At 34.3% G+C, this 13,140-nt stretch overlaps 2 protein-coding genes across 8 annotated transcripts in view; one reads left to right on the forward strand and one right to left on the reverse strand.

The window, feature by feature from the left end:
- Positions 1–13,140, forward strand: part of pik3r6b (phosphoinositide-3-kinase, regulatory subunit 6b) — a 135,077-nt gene that overhangs the window by 4,170 nt on the left and 117,767 nt on the right. For 3 of the 5 annotated variants that reach the window (XM_073944507.1, XM_073944510.1, XM_073944514.1), the window contains exon 2: positions 6,928–7,070. The gene's annotated coding sequence lies outside the window, so the exon portion shown is untranslated. Of the gene's footprint in view, positions 1–6,927; positions 7,071–7,232; positions 7,276–7,541; positions 7,619–13,140 lie in introns of all 5 variants that reach the window. The other 2 variants (XM_073944511.1, XM_073944508.1) reach the window with 2 other exon arrangements.
- ntn1b (netrin 1b) overlaps positions 4,041–13,140 on the reverse strand; it is a 93,512-nt gene continuing 84,412 nt past the window's right edge. For 2 of the 3 annotated variants that reach the window (XM_005171552.6, XM_005171551.6), the window contains exon 7: positions 4,041–7,249. In XM_005171552.6, coding sequence (XP_005171609.1) covers positions 6,924–7,249 — 326 coding nt within the window. In that variant the 3' untranslated portion in view covers positions 4,041–6,923. 3 annotated transcript variants of the gene reach the window in all.

Below are 13,140 nucleotides of genomic sequence, written 5' to 3' on the forward strand. Positions count from 1 at the left end.
AATGTGCAATACTAATTTAAAATACGTATCACTAACCTTATATGTGAAATAGCAGGGCCCGCTGTAGCACTTTCTCAAGAAGAGCAAATGTCAAATTATTAGCGCAACGCACATGTAGCGAGCTCATCTGTTTGTCGGAACTACTAGACACAATTTTTTTATCAACTATAATGTGTTTAATTGGTTAATTTGAAATTTATTTCATTTTTCCAGCAATAATTGTTGAGTGAAAGAATGCGCTAGAAATATGCATTGCGGCTCCCTTTATTGTACAGGCTTATTGCACTTAAACTTTTTTAGGTTCGGCTCTCGAATTAGTAAGGTTATGAGTAAATGTTATTTAAAATATTTAAAGCCTGCCATCTAGCCTACAATAACAGCAAATTTAATAATAAAAAAAATAATAAGACAGGCCTACTTTGGCGTTGCAATAAAATAGTATTAATTATCAAATAAATAATTACAATATATAATTAAAATAGGAAGAAATAAATGAAAACAAATGGTACCCTTTGTTTTTATAGCAGGGCCCAAATTGTTCTTATTCTGGTTCTGGTAACAACTATTAAAAAGAAAAAAATCACACCAAACAATAAAAACACTAGTAACTGATAATAATAATAATAATAATAATAATAATTATTATTATTATTATTATTATTATTATTATTATTATTATTATTATTATTACAAAGCCCTTGCTCTGAAACAATCATGTAAACCAGGTGCTGCTCGGAAATGGCTTTCTTTGCTCTGCATCAGGTGCACAGCAGCAAGAAGTTTGGCAGTGAACTATGACCTTATTTTAATGACAAATGTCTAAAAATACTGCTGATTTACGTTTTTATTTAATTTATACATACGCAATGAATGTAAGCCTGCTAACTGTGTGTGGTTCAAATGATAGAATATGTAAACTTTGTTTATATATATAATTAAATAATAATAATTAAAAGCCTGCGTGTAAGGCTTTTATTTTGAGGGTGACGTCACGAGCGCAGATTTGGTTAACCAATTAGAGGAAAGTGGGCGTTTCAGCACCGCCTACATGTGTAAAATGAATTTTAAAGTCGTTTATCCGTTTTCCTACCCTAAACCAAAAAACGAAAATCCAGCCAAAATCTCGTTTTTTCGTTTTCTCGTGAGCAAAAGAAAAACGGAAAAACGGCCGTTTTCTCCATTTCCTTTATTCCGTTTGAAAATGGGAAACAAATGAACACGGACCATATTTTGACTCATTATTTCGTTTTGGTTTTGTGTTTGTTTTAATATTTCGTTTTAAGTTAATAAGCAGAATAACAGATGAGTTTCCGTTTTTTCTGCCTACAGAATAAACAGAAAAACGAAATATTCATCGTTTTTCTGATGTTTCGTTTTCCGTAATAAAAGGAATAATCAAATGAACGGATGATACACGGACCTAAAAGCAACACAAACAAGGACATGGCACTTGTCTTAGACTAAATGACTTAAATCCCCTGTACTGCTGTTGTTTGATTAATGAAGTTTGTTGATAATGTTATTTAAGCATTCAATTAAAAAAAATCCAAAATGCCTTCGTTTGCAAAGAAAAATAAACCAAAAGGTGAGAATTTTGCTGATCAAAGCAGATTACATAGGCTGTATTATTTTTTCTTCTGTTAATATTAAATGGTGACAATCAATTTTGAAATCAATCCTTTTTTATGATAGCCATTGTTTAAGTGGTATTTAATTGTAATTGTATTTATGACAAGTTAGGAGAATAACAATATACTATAGCTTTTTTTTTACTTCCAACTCACATTGCCAGTGACATTATAGTGTCAATCGACAGTTGAAATAACTTGTAAAATCATTTGTGTTTTTATTTAATCACAGAATGATGCAGTTATTTTTGATTAGCATTGCAAATTTACATCACATCATCCATCAACCAGAAAAAACCAAGAAGTCTTGAACACCACTGTGTATACTGTATGTGCACATAACTTTGCATAAATGTAATATATCTCTGGAAAAAAAGAAGATAAAGACCATTTTAGATTTATTAGGCTATGGCTTGGTTTTCATCTGAATATAATAGCCACTGAGTGCCCACCCTGTTACTACTAGCCGTTTGATAAATCACTAGGTTACTTATAATCTAAAGTAAACACACACTGCCATTTACATGCTGAAGCCCTCCTGAAAGGTTTAGGTTTTTATTGAGGTCCAGAGAGCCAAAGTAAATGATGATGCAGCTTATCACATCTGCTGCTGGCATTTTTGTCACAAAAGCAGAACTGTATTTTACCTACTTGTGACGTTTATTGTTCCCACAAACTCGCTGCTTTCCATTTAATAGGTTTTTCTTCTGTGTGGCACTCAATGTATTGGGTTGTGTTTAATTTGGCTTACTATTCTGGCATTTGGTATGTGTAAAATTGAATATTTACAATATTAGGCATTACATTTGTACTGTTTATTTACATTTCCAAATATTTCTGTCATTGGGTCCCTTAGATTTTTTAAAATTTTGTATAACTACTACTTATGTTTCCTAGTGATGGGTTGCAGCTGGAAGGGCATCCGCTGCATAAAAACTTGTGCTGGATAAGTTGGCTGTTCATTCCGCTGTGGCGACCCCAGATTAATAAAGGGACAAAGTCGAAAATAAAATAAATGAATGAATAGCTACTAGTAAAATACAAAATAAAAGTTTTATATTATATTTGTTTGTTAGAATTGTTGTTGTTATATTTCTAATTAGTCTAAAATTATATTTTTATTTGTAAAATGTTTAGATTACTATTACTAGTACTGATAATATTTATTATTAAGTTGTATTTTGTCTACATTTATAATGATTATTTGTAATATGTCACTTTTATAATAAATAATAAATGATAATACATTGTACATTAATATACTATATAATACAATGATACATTTATACAGTACATACAGTTGAAGTCCGATTTTTTTTTTTCTTTTTAAAATATTTCTTAAATGATGCTTAACAGAGCAAGGAAATTTTCACAGTATGTCTGATAATATTTTTTCTTCTAGAGAAAGTCTTATTTGTTTTATTTAGGCTAGAATAAAAGCAGTTATTAGTTTTTTTTAACCCAATTTTAAGGACAAAATTATTAGCCCCTTTAAGCTATATACATTTTTCAATAGTCTACAGAACAAACCATCGTTATACAATAACATGCCTAATTATCCTAACCTGCCTATTTAACCTAATTTAAGCCTTTAAATGTCACTTTAAGCTGTATAGAAGTGTCTCGAAAAGTATCTAGTCAAATTTTATTTACTGTCATCATGGCAAAGATAAAAGAAATCAATTATTAGAAATGAGTTACTACATATATTTGCTATTACAATTATTTACAAAATATTTTTTAAAATAAGAACAAAATACATCCATATGGATAATTGCTTCTATATAATTTTTAAATCTTTAATAAAATTGTTATTATTTTATTAAATATTAGTTTAATGTTAGAATATGAAAAATTAGTTTGATGTTAGAATAAAAATATTGTGTTTATTATTAAATATTCGTTTAATTTAAGTTTGTTAGTTTAATGTATGTTAATGTAATAATGTAATATTAGTTTAATGTAAGTTTGTTAGTTTAATGTATGTTAACAATGTGATATTAGTTTAATCTAAATGTTAGTTTAATGTATATTTAAATTAGTTTAAACATTAGTTTAATGCCATTTTTAGGATTATGATACATTTAAATAATTATTTTATTCTAACTATGTTCATGTGTATGACCATTTTAAAAGTTTACATTTTACATAAAGTGCAAAGGCATTTGTAAATATATGCAAGAAAATTGGCTTTGCTACAATTTATTGACCCAATTTTTATTTTTTCATTTTTGTATGATTGAACCACAATGTAATTAAATACATTTTTAATAGTAAACTATTTGACTAAACTGTCTTTTTTACCTTGAGTTTAATTATTTCAGATTAATGGCTATTTTTAAAAATGTAAAACCAAATACTGTTTAAAAAGCAATCAAATAAACACACACAATCACACTAAATGAGTTCATGTATCATTAAATATGTTCATTTATGAGAATCATAATATATTAGTATGCATTACAGGACAATACACAGCTTTTGCAAAGTACACAGTAAAACATCATATACAGGAGGACCATGAACATTGAAAATGTCTTCATCAAAAAACAAAAACAAAAAAAGTTCAAAGTAATTTTCCAAAATGTCTGGAAAACTGGTCAAAGTCTACTTGTGAGGTCAGAGTGTCTTTAAAGAACTAGACCATCTGTGAGTTTAACAAACCGTAGTCACTGACTTCCAGTTCATAGTCAGACTTTCAGAGTATGTGTGTGTGTGTGTGTGTGTGTGCGCGTAATTACATGTCACATAAACATAATACAACCCTCTCTCTACACTATCAACTCATGTAAACAAAGAAATCTAGAAATATTCTTTTATTTTCAGAACATCAAGCTCATGGCATAAAAATGGTTAATTGCATGTGGATATAATCTACTAAATATTGTACAAAAGAAACTATACAGCTATACAAAAACAGTAGAGCATATCACTTTAGTAAAGTACCAGGGCAAAGGAAGGTACCACATAAGCGATAACACAGAAAATTGTTTGCTTCTTTAGATAATAAGAGCCATTTCTATCTGATTGATTTTGGTAGGATGTGAACTTATATTTGTATAAACTTGTAAATATGGCAGTGAAGATGTTGCATCTTTATAATCTTAATTGCTTAGTGCTAAACCTTAGCAATGACATGCAGTATCTGTCATATTTAGTATCTAGAATATAAAAAATGTCTTTATCTAGTCAAATCTAGTCATCTCGATTTCCTGAAGAACGTTTTTACAATCCTAATGATAAAAAAATCTACTTTGGGGAATTACTGCATGATAAACATCTGGAGAATATAATACGATTCTGCTTTACATTTTTTAAACCATGAAGTGGTAACATGTTTTGTTCGAATAAAGTGGTTATAAAACAATAGCCTATTTGTATAACTATTCTCGCACTACAGCACATTTTTAAAGATCACCACAGTTAGTATCAAAGGCCAAAGAGGATCAGCATTGAGCTTTTGGCAACACAAATAAACATTATGATGTCGTTATGATGTCATGCTGTTTTAAACAGCAACAGTGAGGTATTGTCAGATTTTCTGTCAAAAAGGAAGGAGTGCGAAAGGTTATCTAATAGTGTATATCTGTAGTGGCTTTATTTCAATCACGCTTATGGAAATGCTGCTTTCTAATGAGACTTCATATAATGTTCAGAGGGGTCCAGAAATCTGAGAGCACTGATGATTTGCGTTTTTTTTATGCATTTGCCTAAAACATATTTTTTTTAATAAAAAATTGGATTATCAGCTTGAAATTTTGAGTGGGACTTTATTTTATGAAAGAGTTTGTTAATTTATTTAGAGATTTCTGCTTTTTCTGCAACGTTTTGAGTGACCATTATTTTATTTGGGGAAATGAGATTACAATCCAACAAAATTGATTACAGTTTAGATTTTCAATAATTATTTTTTAATATTCATTTAATTTTATTTTGGAGGATTTGGGGCGAAATAACCTTGACACCTAAATGTTTAGTAAAAAGGTCATTAATAACATTATTGTTTTTTATATTATTTAATTTTATTTTTTAAGATTGAACATAATTGGTGACAAAGGGCAGCCCTGCCGGAGTCCAACATGCACTGAAAACAAGTCTGACTTAATGCCGGCAATATGAATCAAACTACTACTCTGTTCATACAGCGACGTGGGACCATCCTTCTGCAGGCCCACCACCTGCAGGGGGAGCCATATGGGGCACCACATGCATGGAGAGCCTGCATGAGAAAAAGGTGGTTTGCCATCTTCAGGTTGGAGGAAAGTCCTTACCCCAGGTGAAGGAGTTCAAGTATCTTGGGGTTTTGTTCAAGAGTGAGGAAAGGATAGAACGAAAAATTGACTGGCAGATCTGTGCAGCAGCTGCAGTAGTGAGGTTAATGTACTGGTCTGTCGTGGTAAAGAAGGAGCTGAGGCGAACGTCAAAGCTCTAGATTTACCGGTCAAATTACGTTCCTACTCTCACCTATGGTTGACTTTGAGTCAAGGAAAAGATCTCAGATACAAGTGGCCAAAATGAGTTTTTCTTTGCAGTGGGGCAGGGTGCAACCAGTGTGAAGAACTTTGTCACCCTGGAGGAGATCTGAGATGAGCCGCTGCTCCTCCACATCGAGAGAAGCCAGCTGAGGTGGCTCTGTATCTCTTTCAGATGACTCCTAGACGCCTACGTAGTGTAGTTTTCCAGGCATGTCCCACCGGGAGGAGGCCTCAGCGAAGACCCAGGACATGTGGGAGGGACTATGTCTCTCGGTTGGCCTGGGAGCATCTTGGAATTAATTAATTGACAGATTTCTTTCTTGAAATAGCAAATGTTGAACAGCAACCAGTGTTGACTGCCTGTATAATACCTCAGATTATATAACTTCTAATAATAAACCATAGAAAAAATGTTGCCTAACAATTCCTACCAATTCTAGAATATAAATCTGTGATCTCAGATTTTTGGACCCTATTGGATGCACTTTAAAAATGTCCGCTTGACAACCAAAAGGAAACATTCACATAGACAAACTGACTCAGTAGCTTGCTTCATGTTTTTGTGTGACAGAAATCATAAACAGACACCAGTAAGGATCACACATATACCACTTTACATATACTTAATAGCAGGTGCAAATTCTGCAAACTTGAAGATATGAAAAAATAAAATCTTGATGGGAAACAAACGAACAAAAAAAGAAACTCTAAACAACGGAAGGCGAAACTGCTCGACTGGTTGTCCTTCAGCACAGTTCTGATCACTCAGCTTCAGGCGCTCGGCTCATTATTTTTGTCTTTCCTTTTCCTCTCTGTTTTTCTAGCACTTCCCTCTCTTGTCGCGCTGCTGGAACTTTCTGAGGCGACGGGCCCACAGGTCTTTCCAGGGGATGAGTAGGCTGCCCCTGTCCGCCACCACACCGCTCTGCCCACGCGAGTCCTCCTCCTCATCGGAGCCCATCAGCAGGTACTTCCTCCCGGGTTTGATTTTGGGGCACTTGCAGGCAACGTCTTTTGCCCTGACCCACAGGAGCTGGTCTCCTCTGCGGATGCGGTGTCCACCCTGCTTATACACCGATATGATGTTGATGGTGAATTTCCACCATTCACCTGCCTTGTCTCCTTTCAGCACGTGCACCTGGACAGCTGTGGAGAGAAACAGACACATCAAAGTATGTTAGAGCTTTTGCATTCAGAGTGAAAATACTGTCATACTTTTACATATAAAAAAAATAACTATAAAACTAATTGGTTCATGAACAACAGTAAAACAAATTTTAAAAATGGAACAGAATTAAACAGAAGTATGATGAAATATAAATAGTCTGAATTTTGTTTAATGCATGTCACAAAAAAAGATTAATTGGATTTACTATATTTTCCAAGGTAAGTGGTTGCAAATAATGCATTATCATTCATTCATTCATTTACTTTTCAGCTTGGTCCCTTTATTAATCTGGCGTTGTCACAGCGGAATGAACCCGTCAACTTATCCAGCATAAGTTTTTTGGAGAGGTAAAACCTCAGTGTATTTCAGTGACCTCTCTTCACCATGCATTGATGCGATGTGTGTTTGGCCACAGCAGACGTTGCCATAGAAGCGTTTTCCTTCCGTCTCCTGATACTGATAAAACGGAAAAGATGGATACCCACCCATTCCGTTCCCCTCATTATCTTTTGTGAGAAACCTTAAGCTTTTATGTGATTTTAAGACATGTAAGTTCCAGCCACACGAAAGAAAATCACAGTTTCAATCTCTTTAGTTCGCGTTTAATATACAGTTGAAGTCACAATTATTAGCCCTCCTTTTTCCTTTTTTAAATATTTCCCAAACATTGATTAACAGAGCAGTGAAATTTCTATAATAATTATCTTCTAAAAATGTTAGCTTCAATAAAACCATTTTATTTCATTTAAAAAATAATTTTAAGGTCAATTTTATTAGCCCTCTTAAGCAGTTTTTTTTATTGTCTACAGAACAAACCACCGTTATCACTAGCCTAATTACCCCAACTTGCTTAATTAACCTAATTTACCTAGTCAAGCCTTTAAATTGAACTTTAAGCTTTTAAACACCTTGATAAATATTTTGTAAAATGTTATTTACTGTCATCATGGCAAAGATAAAAAGAAATCTGGTATTAGAAATTAGTTATTGAAACTATTATGTTTAGAAATGTGTCGAAAAAAATCTTCTCTCTGTTAAACAGAAATTGGGGAAATCATACAGGGGGGCTAATTATTCAGGAGGGCTAATTCTGACCTCAACAGTATGTATATAACATAGTAAGATAAAAATGGAGAACAGATGGAGATATTGCTTAAGCATCACTCTGAAAATGAAACACAAACAATGTTGTGTTTTCAGCGTTGTGTTTCTACTTATTTCTCAAAGTATGTACATATTTGTCAGTGGTACTGAGAATTCAAACATTCAAACATTTTTTCATTAAGTTCTCTGAATACTTGGAGCTAGACTCACTGTTAAATAATATTGGTTTACAGAAAATCGTAACAAGCACGTGTAACAAGCTTCGGAAACAATAACACAGGAAGCACCATTGTTTAATACACAGCTAAAATTTGACACCTTAATAATAGAGAATGGAAATGTGCCATTAAAGCTCAATGCATTTTTGGAATTTGGGGTACAGGAGCCTGATTCCCATTGATTTCTATTCACCTTATTTTTCAAGTACATGTGGGTGCAGACATTTGAGGCTTTTTAGCTTTTTAGGCGTTAAAAAGTTTGTTATGCTGCTTGATGTTGCAAACTGATATTTTCTTATTATATTATTCTGCTTTGTCTGTATTGTCATGAACACACTTGTTTGTACAGCAAGTAGTTTGACCGTTTTTTCCGTTTATAATTTCTAGTCATTTTCCCATAGGCAATTGAATCTGAAGTTCTAAAACAATCTCAAAAACGAGCGCATTCCCACATTAAAGACTAAGGTCAATAGGTTAATTACATCACATGTAGAGTTGAAGTCTAAATTATTAGCCCCCTTTGATTTTTTTTCTTCTTTTTTTTAAATATTTTCCAAATAATGTTTAACAGAGCAAGGAAATTTTCACAGTATGTCTGATAATATTTTTTCTTTTGAAGAAAGTCTTATTTGTTTTATTTCGGCTAGAATAAAAGCAGTTTTTAATTGTTTAAAACCATTTTAAGGTCAAAATGATTAGCCCCTTTAAGCTATATTTTTTGGATAGTCTACAGAATAAACTATTGTTATAAAATAACCTGAATAATTACCCTAACCTGCCTAGTTAACCTAATTAACCTAGTCAAGCCTTTAAATGTCACTTTAAGCTGTAAAGAAGTGTCTTGAAAAATATCTAGTAAAATATTATGTACTGTCATCATGGCAAAGTACAATAAAAATACTTTGCCATGAAAAGTAAATAAATCCAAAAAATAAATCAGTTATAAGAAATGAGTTATTAAAACTTTTATGTTTAGAAATATGTTGAAAAAATATTTCTGTTAAACAGAAAAAAATAAAAAGGGCTAGTAAGAGCTTATTTTTATGGGGAAAAATAAACAGGGCTAATAAGTTAGGGGGGCTAATAATTCTGACATCAACTGTGCACTGATTTTAGTGAATTATGTTGACCCTGAGCTCAAACAAAGCTTGTCATCTTCTTTTGACAAACAGCTGAATGCCAAAAAGCAAGAACAAGATCTGCTGTTTGTCCTCTATTGTTGTTTATGAGGCAGTTCACATGTCGTGACTAAAAATGTGGAAAGTGTGAGAGTAGCTTTCTTTTATTCAATTTGTCATAGCATCTACATATATGAATGGCCTGACTGCTTTGAGCGAGAATGACATGATTGCAACTTTTTGTAGAACAACATGAACAACAAGTAAGGATAAAATTGGCAGTGGAAATGGAAGCCTGGCATGTACCATGCAGGTGGACATTCGTACCTTTCGGGTACTCTTGTGTACCTTTAAGATACTATGAGGTACACATTTGTACTTTTTAGACATTAATATATACCTTTAACAACCTGTCAGGAATAAAACTGTACCTTTTGGAAATGTACTGCCCCAGTGCCAGATTTTGTACCTTTATTTCTGAGAGTGTAGGTATCCAAGTAAAAAAAGTTCTTCATTCGATGATAACCTCCAACCCATGAGGCAACCGCTAACAAACCTAGTCGACAGACATCCCCCCGGGTCACACCATTTTAACCATCATCAGACACGCAGATTGCGAGCTAATCTGTACTTGACGTGAAGTGCTTTCACACGGTGAGGACTTTCTGCCCAAAGGGGAACAGACCACTATTACGCATTTAGCACAGAGCTTGTGTGTAACAGGGCACCATCACTCTGCCACACACCCAGCGGCAAGTAACCTGTGAACCAGTGGCACATCATGTTTAAGAAATATGCCATCCCAGCATTGTGTGAAAATGACACAGGAAATGCTCTTTCTTTCCTAGCGCTCTTTCTTTGGGCTCTTGAATGTGAACACTCTCTTTAGAGAGGGAGGCAAGGATCGCCCCGATCGCTCAATGGAATGTCCCAATTGAGCAGCAGGGGGGGAGGCTGTGAGCAAATTGCACCCAATTTGAGAGAACGCACTCCCACAGCCCCACCATTCATCGGCTGTGTTTCTCTGGGCCCGAGCCCGCTTCGCCGTCCAAATAACAAGAGATAAAAAGAAAAGAAGGGTGTGCGGAGGGTAGTGCGGAGGAGAGGAGGGGGCCACTGTTTATCATCCCAGCCAGAGAGAAGGGGCCAGAAGAATCGCGGATGTGTTTGGACCTCATGAGCTATCTGAGCCCCGGCCGGTCCAAGAGCAGCGTGAGAATCCTGCTCCGGGTCTCGCTCTTGACCCGCTCTCGTTTCTTCGCAGCGGGAGACGGCAGCGAGCCGAAAGCTTACTCAAAATGTGTTGCTGAGCTTATTTAGAAGGCTGAAAACAATTGCTTTGACTAATTAGTGGTGTTTGCTGATTTGTGCTTGTACGCATTAAACGCTGGAGCAAAGCTCATCACAGTTGCATTACAATTACTTTCCTCTCAGAATATGTTAGCAATCATGTAGCATTATCTTGGTGACCACACATTAGTAACTGGTTGAAAAGATCACAAGCTGACTTTAACAAAAGGTTACACAAGTATGCAAATGTTATTTATTCATAAACACAATAGTTTCCCATCTTTGTTAAAGGGGTAGTTCACTCAAAAGTGGTTTCTGTTAAATATAAAAACATATTTAATTTTTTTTAGAAGTGGGTAAACATTGACTTTCATAGTAGGAAAAGCACTATGGGAGTCATTGGTTACCAGTTTCCAACATTTTTTAATGCTTTAAGTTCTTTAGTATTTGTTTGAAGTGAAGTTTAAGGAAATGATGACAGAATTTAAAATTTTGGGTGATCAATCCCTTTAAAACAGTCAAACAAATAAAGTGTAAAGAAGTTACAAAAGAAGTTAAAAAGATTTAATTAAAACGTTCAAGTAAAAAATAACCAAGCGATGGAAAAAAAGATAAAATCCAGCTTATCCAACATATGTTTTACACAGTGGATGCCCTTCCAATTGGAACCCAGTACTGGGAAACACCCACACACTCTCACATGCACACACATACACTACAACCAATTTGGTTTATTCGAGTCACCTATAGCGCATGTCTTTGGACTTTGGGGGAAACCGGAGCACCCATAGGAATCCCATGCAAACACAGGGAGGACATGCAAACTCCACACAGAAATGCCAACTGAGACAGCCGGGACTCGAGCTGGTGTCCTTCTTGCTGTAAGGCGACAGTGCTAACTACTGAGCCAGTGTCGCCCCTAATCAATTCAATTTAATACAAATTCTAATTCTAATTTCCTATTTTCTTTTGTTTGATTGAAATTAAGGATCTGATATAACATGTTTATCCCCTATGAGCAACTACATGGCAACATTTTAAAAAACTACAGAAACCACATGATGACATCCTGCCAGCTATTCTGAATACAGTACATTTTCAAGCAACATGGCAAACCAAACCATTTATTATCTTGGTGACCCCATAGAATGCCTTTGAAACACACACTATGGCAGCATCCTGGAAACCACAGAGATGGCATTACTAACCCTACATTGCAACGTCTTGTCAATCATCCATAGCCCTTTAGCGCCCATTATGTATTTGCTGACAGGTAACAACTGGTTGATAAGACCTTGCTATGTAGTTAATAAGGTATTCTGAGTTGCAACATTCTAAAGCCTCACATAATATCATTCAGTCCTGGCAACTACAAAGAAAAGAAACACCTTAGTGACCACATAGCAATGACCCAGAAAACACCTACAGTTGAACATCTTAGCAGCTACATTGCAATGTCATCTCGACCACCAACACATATTTTAGGATTCTGGCTAATAAACAGAATAAACTAGCAACTACATAGCAATGCCCTAGCAACCAAACAAAAACCTTAGCAACCACATCACAATGTCAACAACTTAGGGACTTTTACAGCGTGACCGTGGGGTCTCTAAAAGTCTTAAATCTCAAAAGCTAAATTTTAGGCCTTAAAAAGTCTTAAAGTTATATCTTGAAGCTTTTTTTTTAAATATAGCCTGAGCTATATTTTTAATTGTTAAATTATTATTATTGCAGACTGAAGTAAATGACAGCTATGTTTGTAAGCTATGTTTATGAGGTTTGTAAATGGATATTTTTGAAAATTAATTAAAAGAAATAAAAAAAAAGTATTATTATTATTAAATGTATTAAATTATTTTATTTATTAATTTTTTTTTGACTGGGCATGTGAGAGTCTTCTAAAAAAATCCTTATATCCTTAGCATTTAGCCCTGTTTAAGCCTAAAATTTTATTCAGAATGGTCTTAAAAATCTTAAATTTAACTTGGTGAAACCTGCAGAAACCCTGCTTTTGCAACCACATTACAGTACTTTAGAGGTCTGGGCAGGACTGTTTTTAAAGTCCCGTTGCCGCGTGGTTTTATTCCGCACCTGACCGTCCCCACTGTATATTATATCCTTGTTCACCTGCTGCCT

Source organism: Danio rerio, chromosome 3 (assembly GCF_049306965.1).
Source record: "Danio rerio strain Tuebingen ecotype United States chromosome 3, GRCz12tu, whole genome shotgun sequence".
Lineage (NCBI taxonomy): Eukaryota > Metazoa > Chordata > Actinopteri > Cypriniformes > Danionidae > Danio > Danio rerio.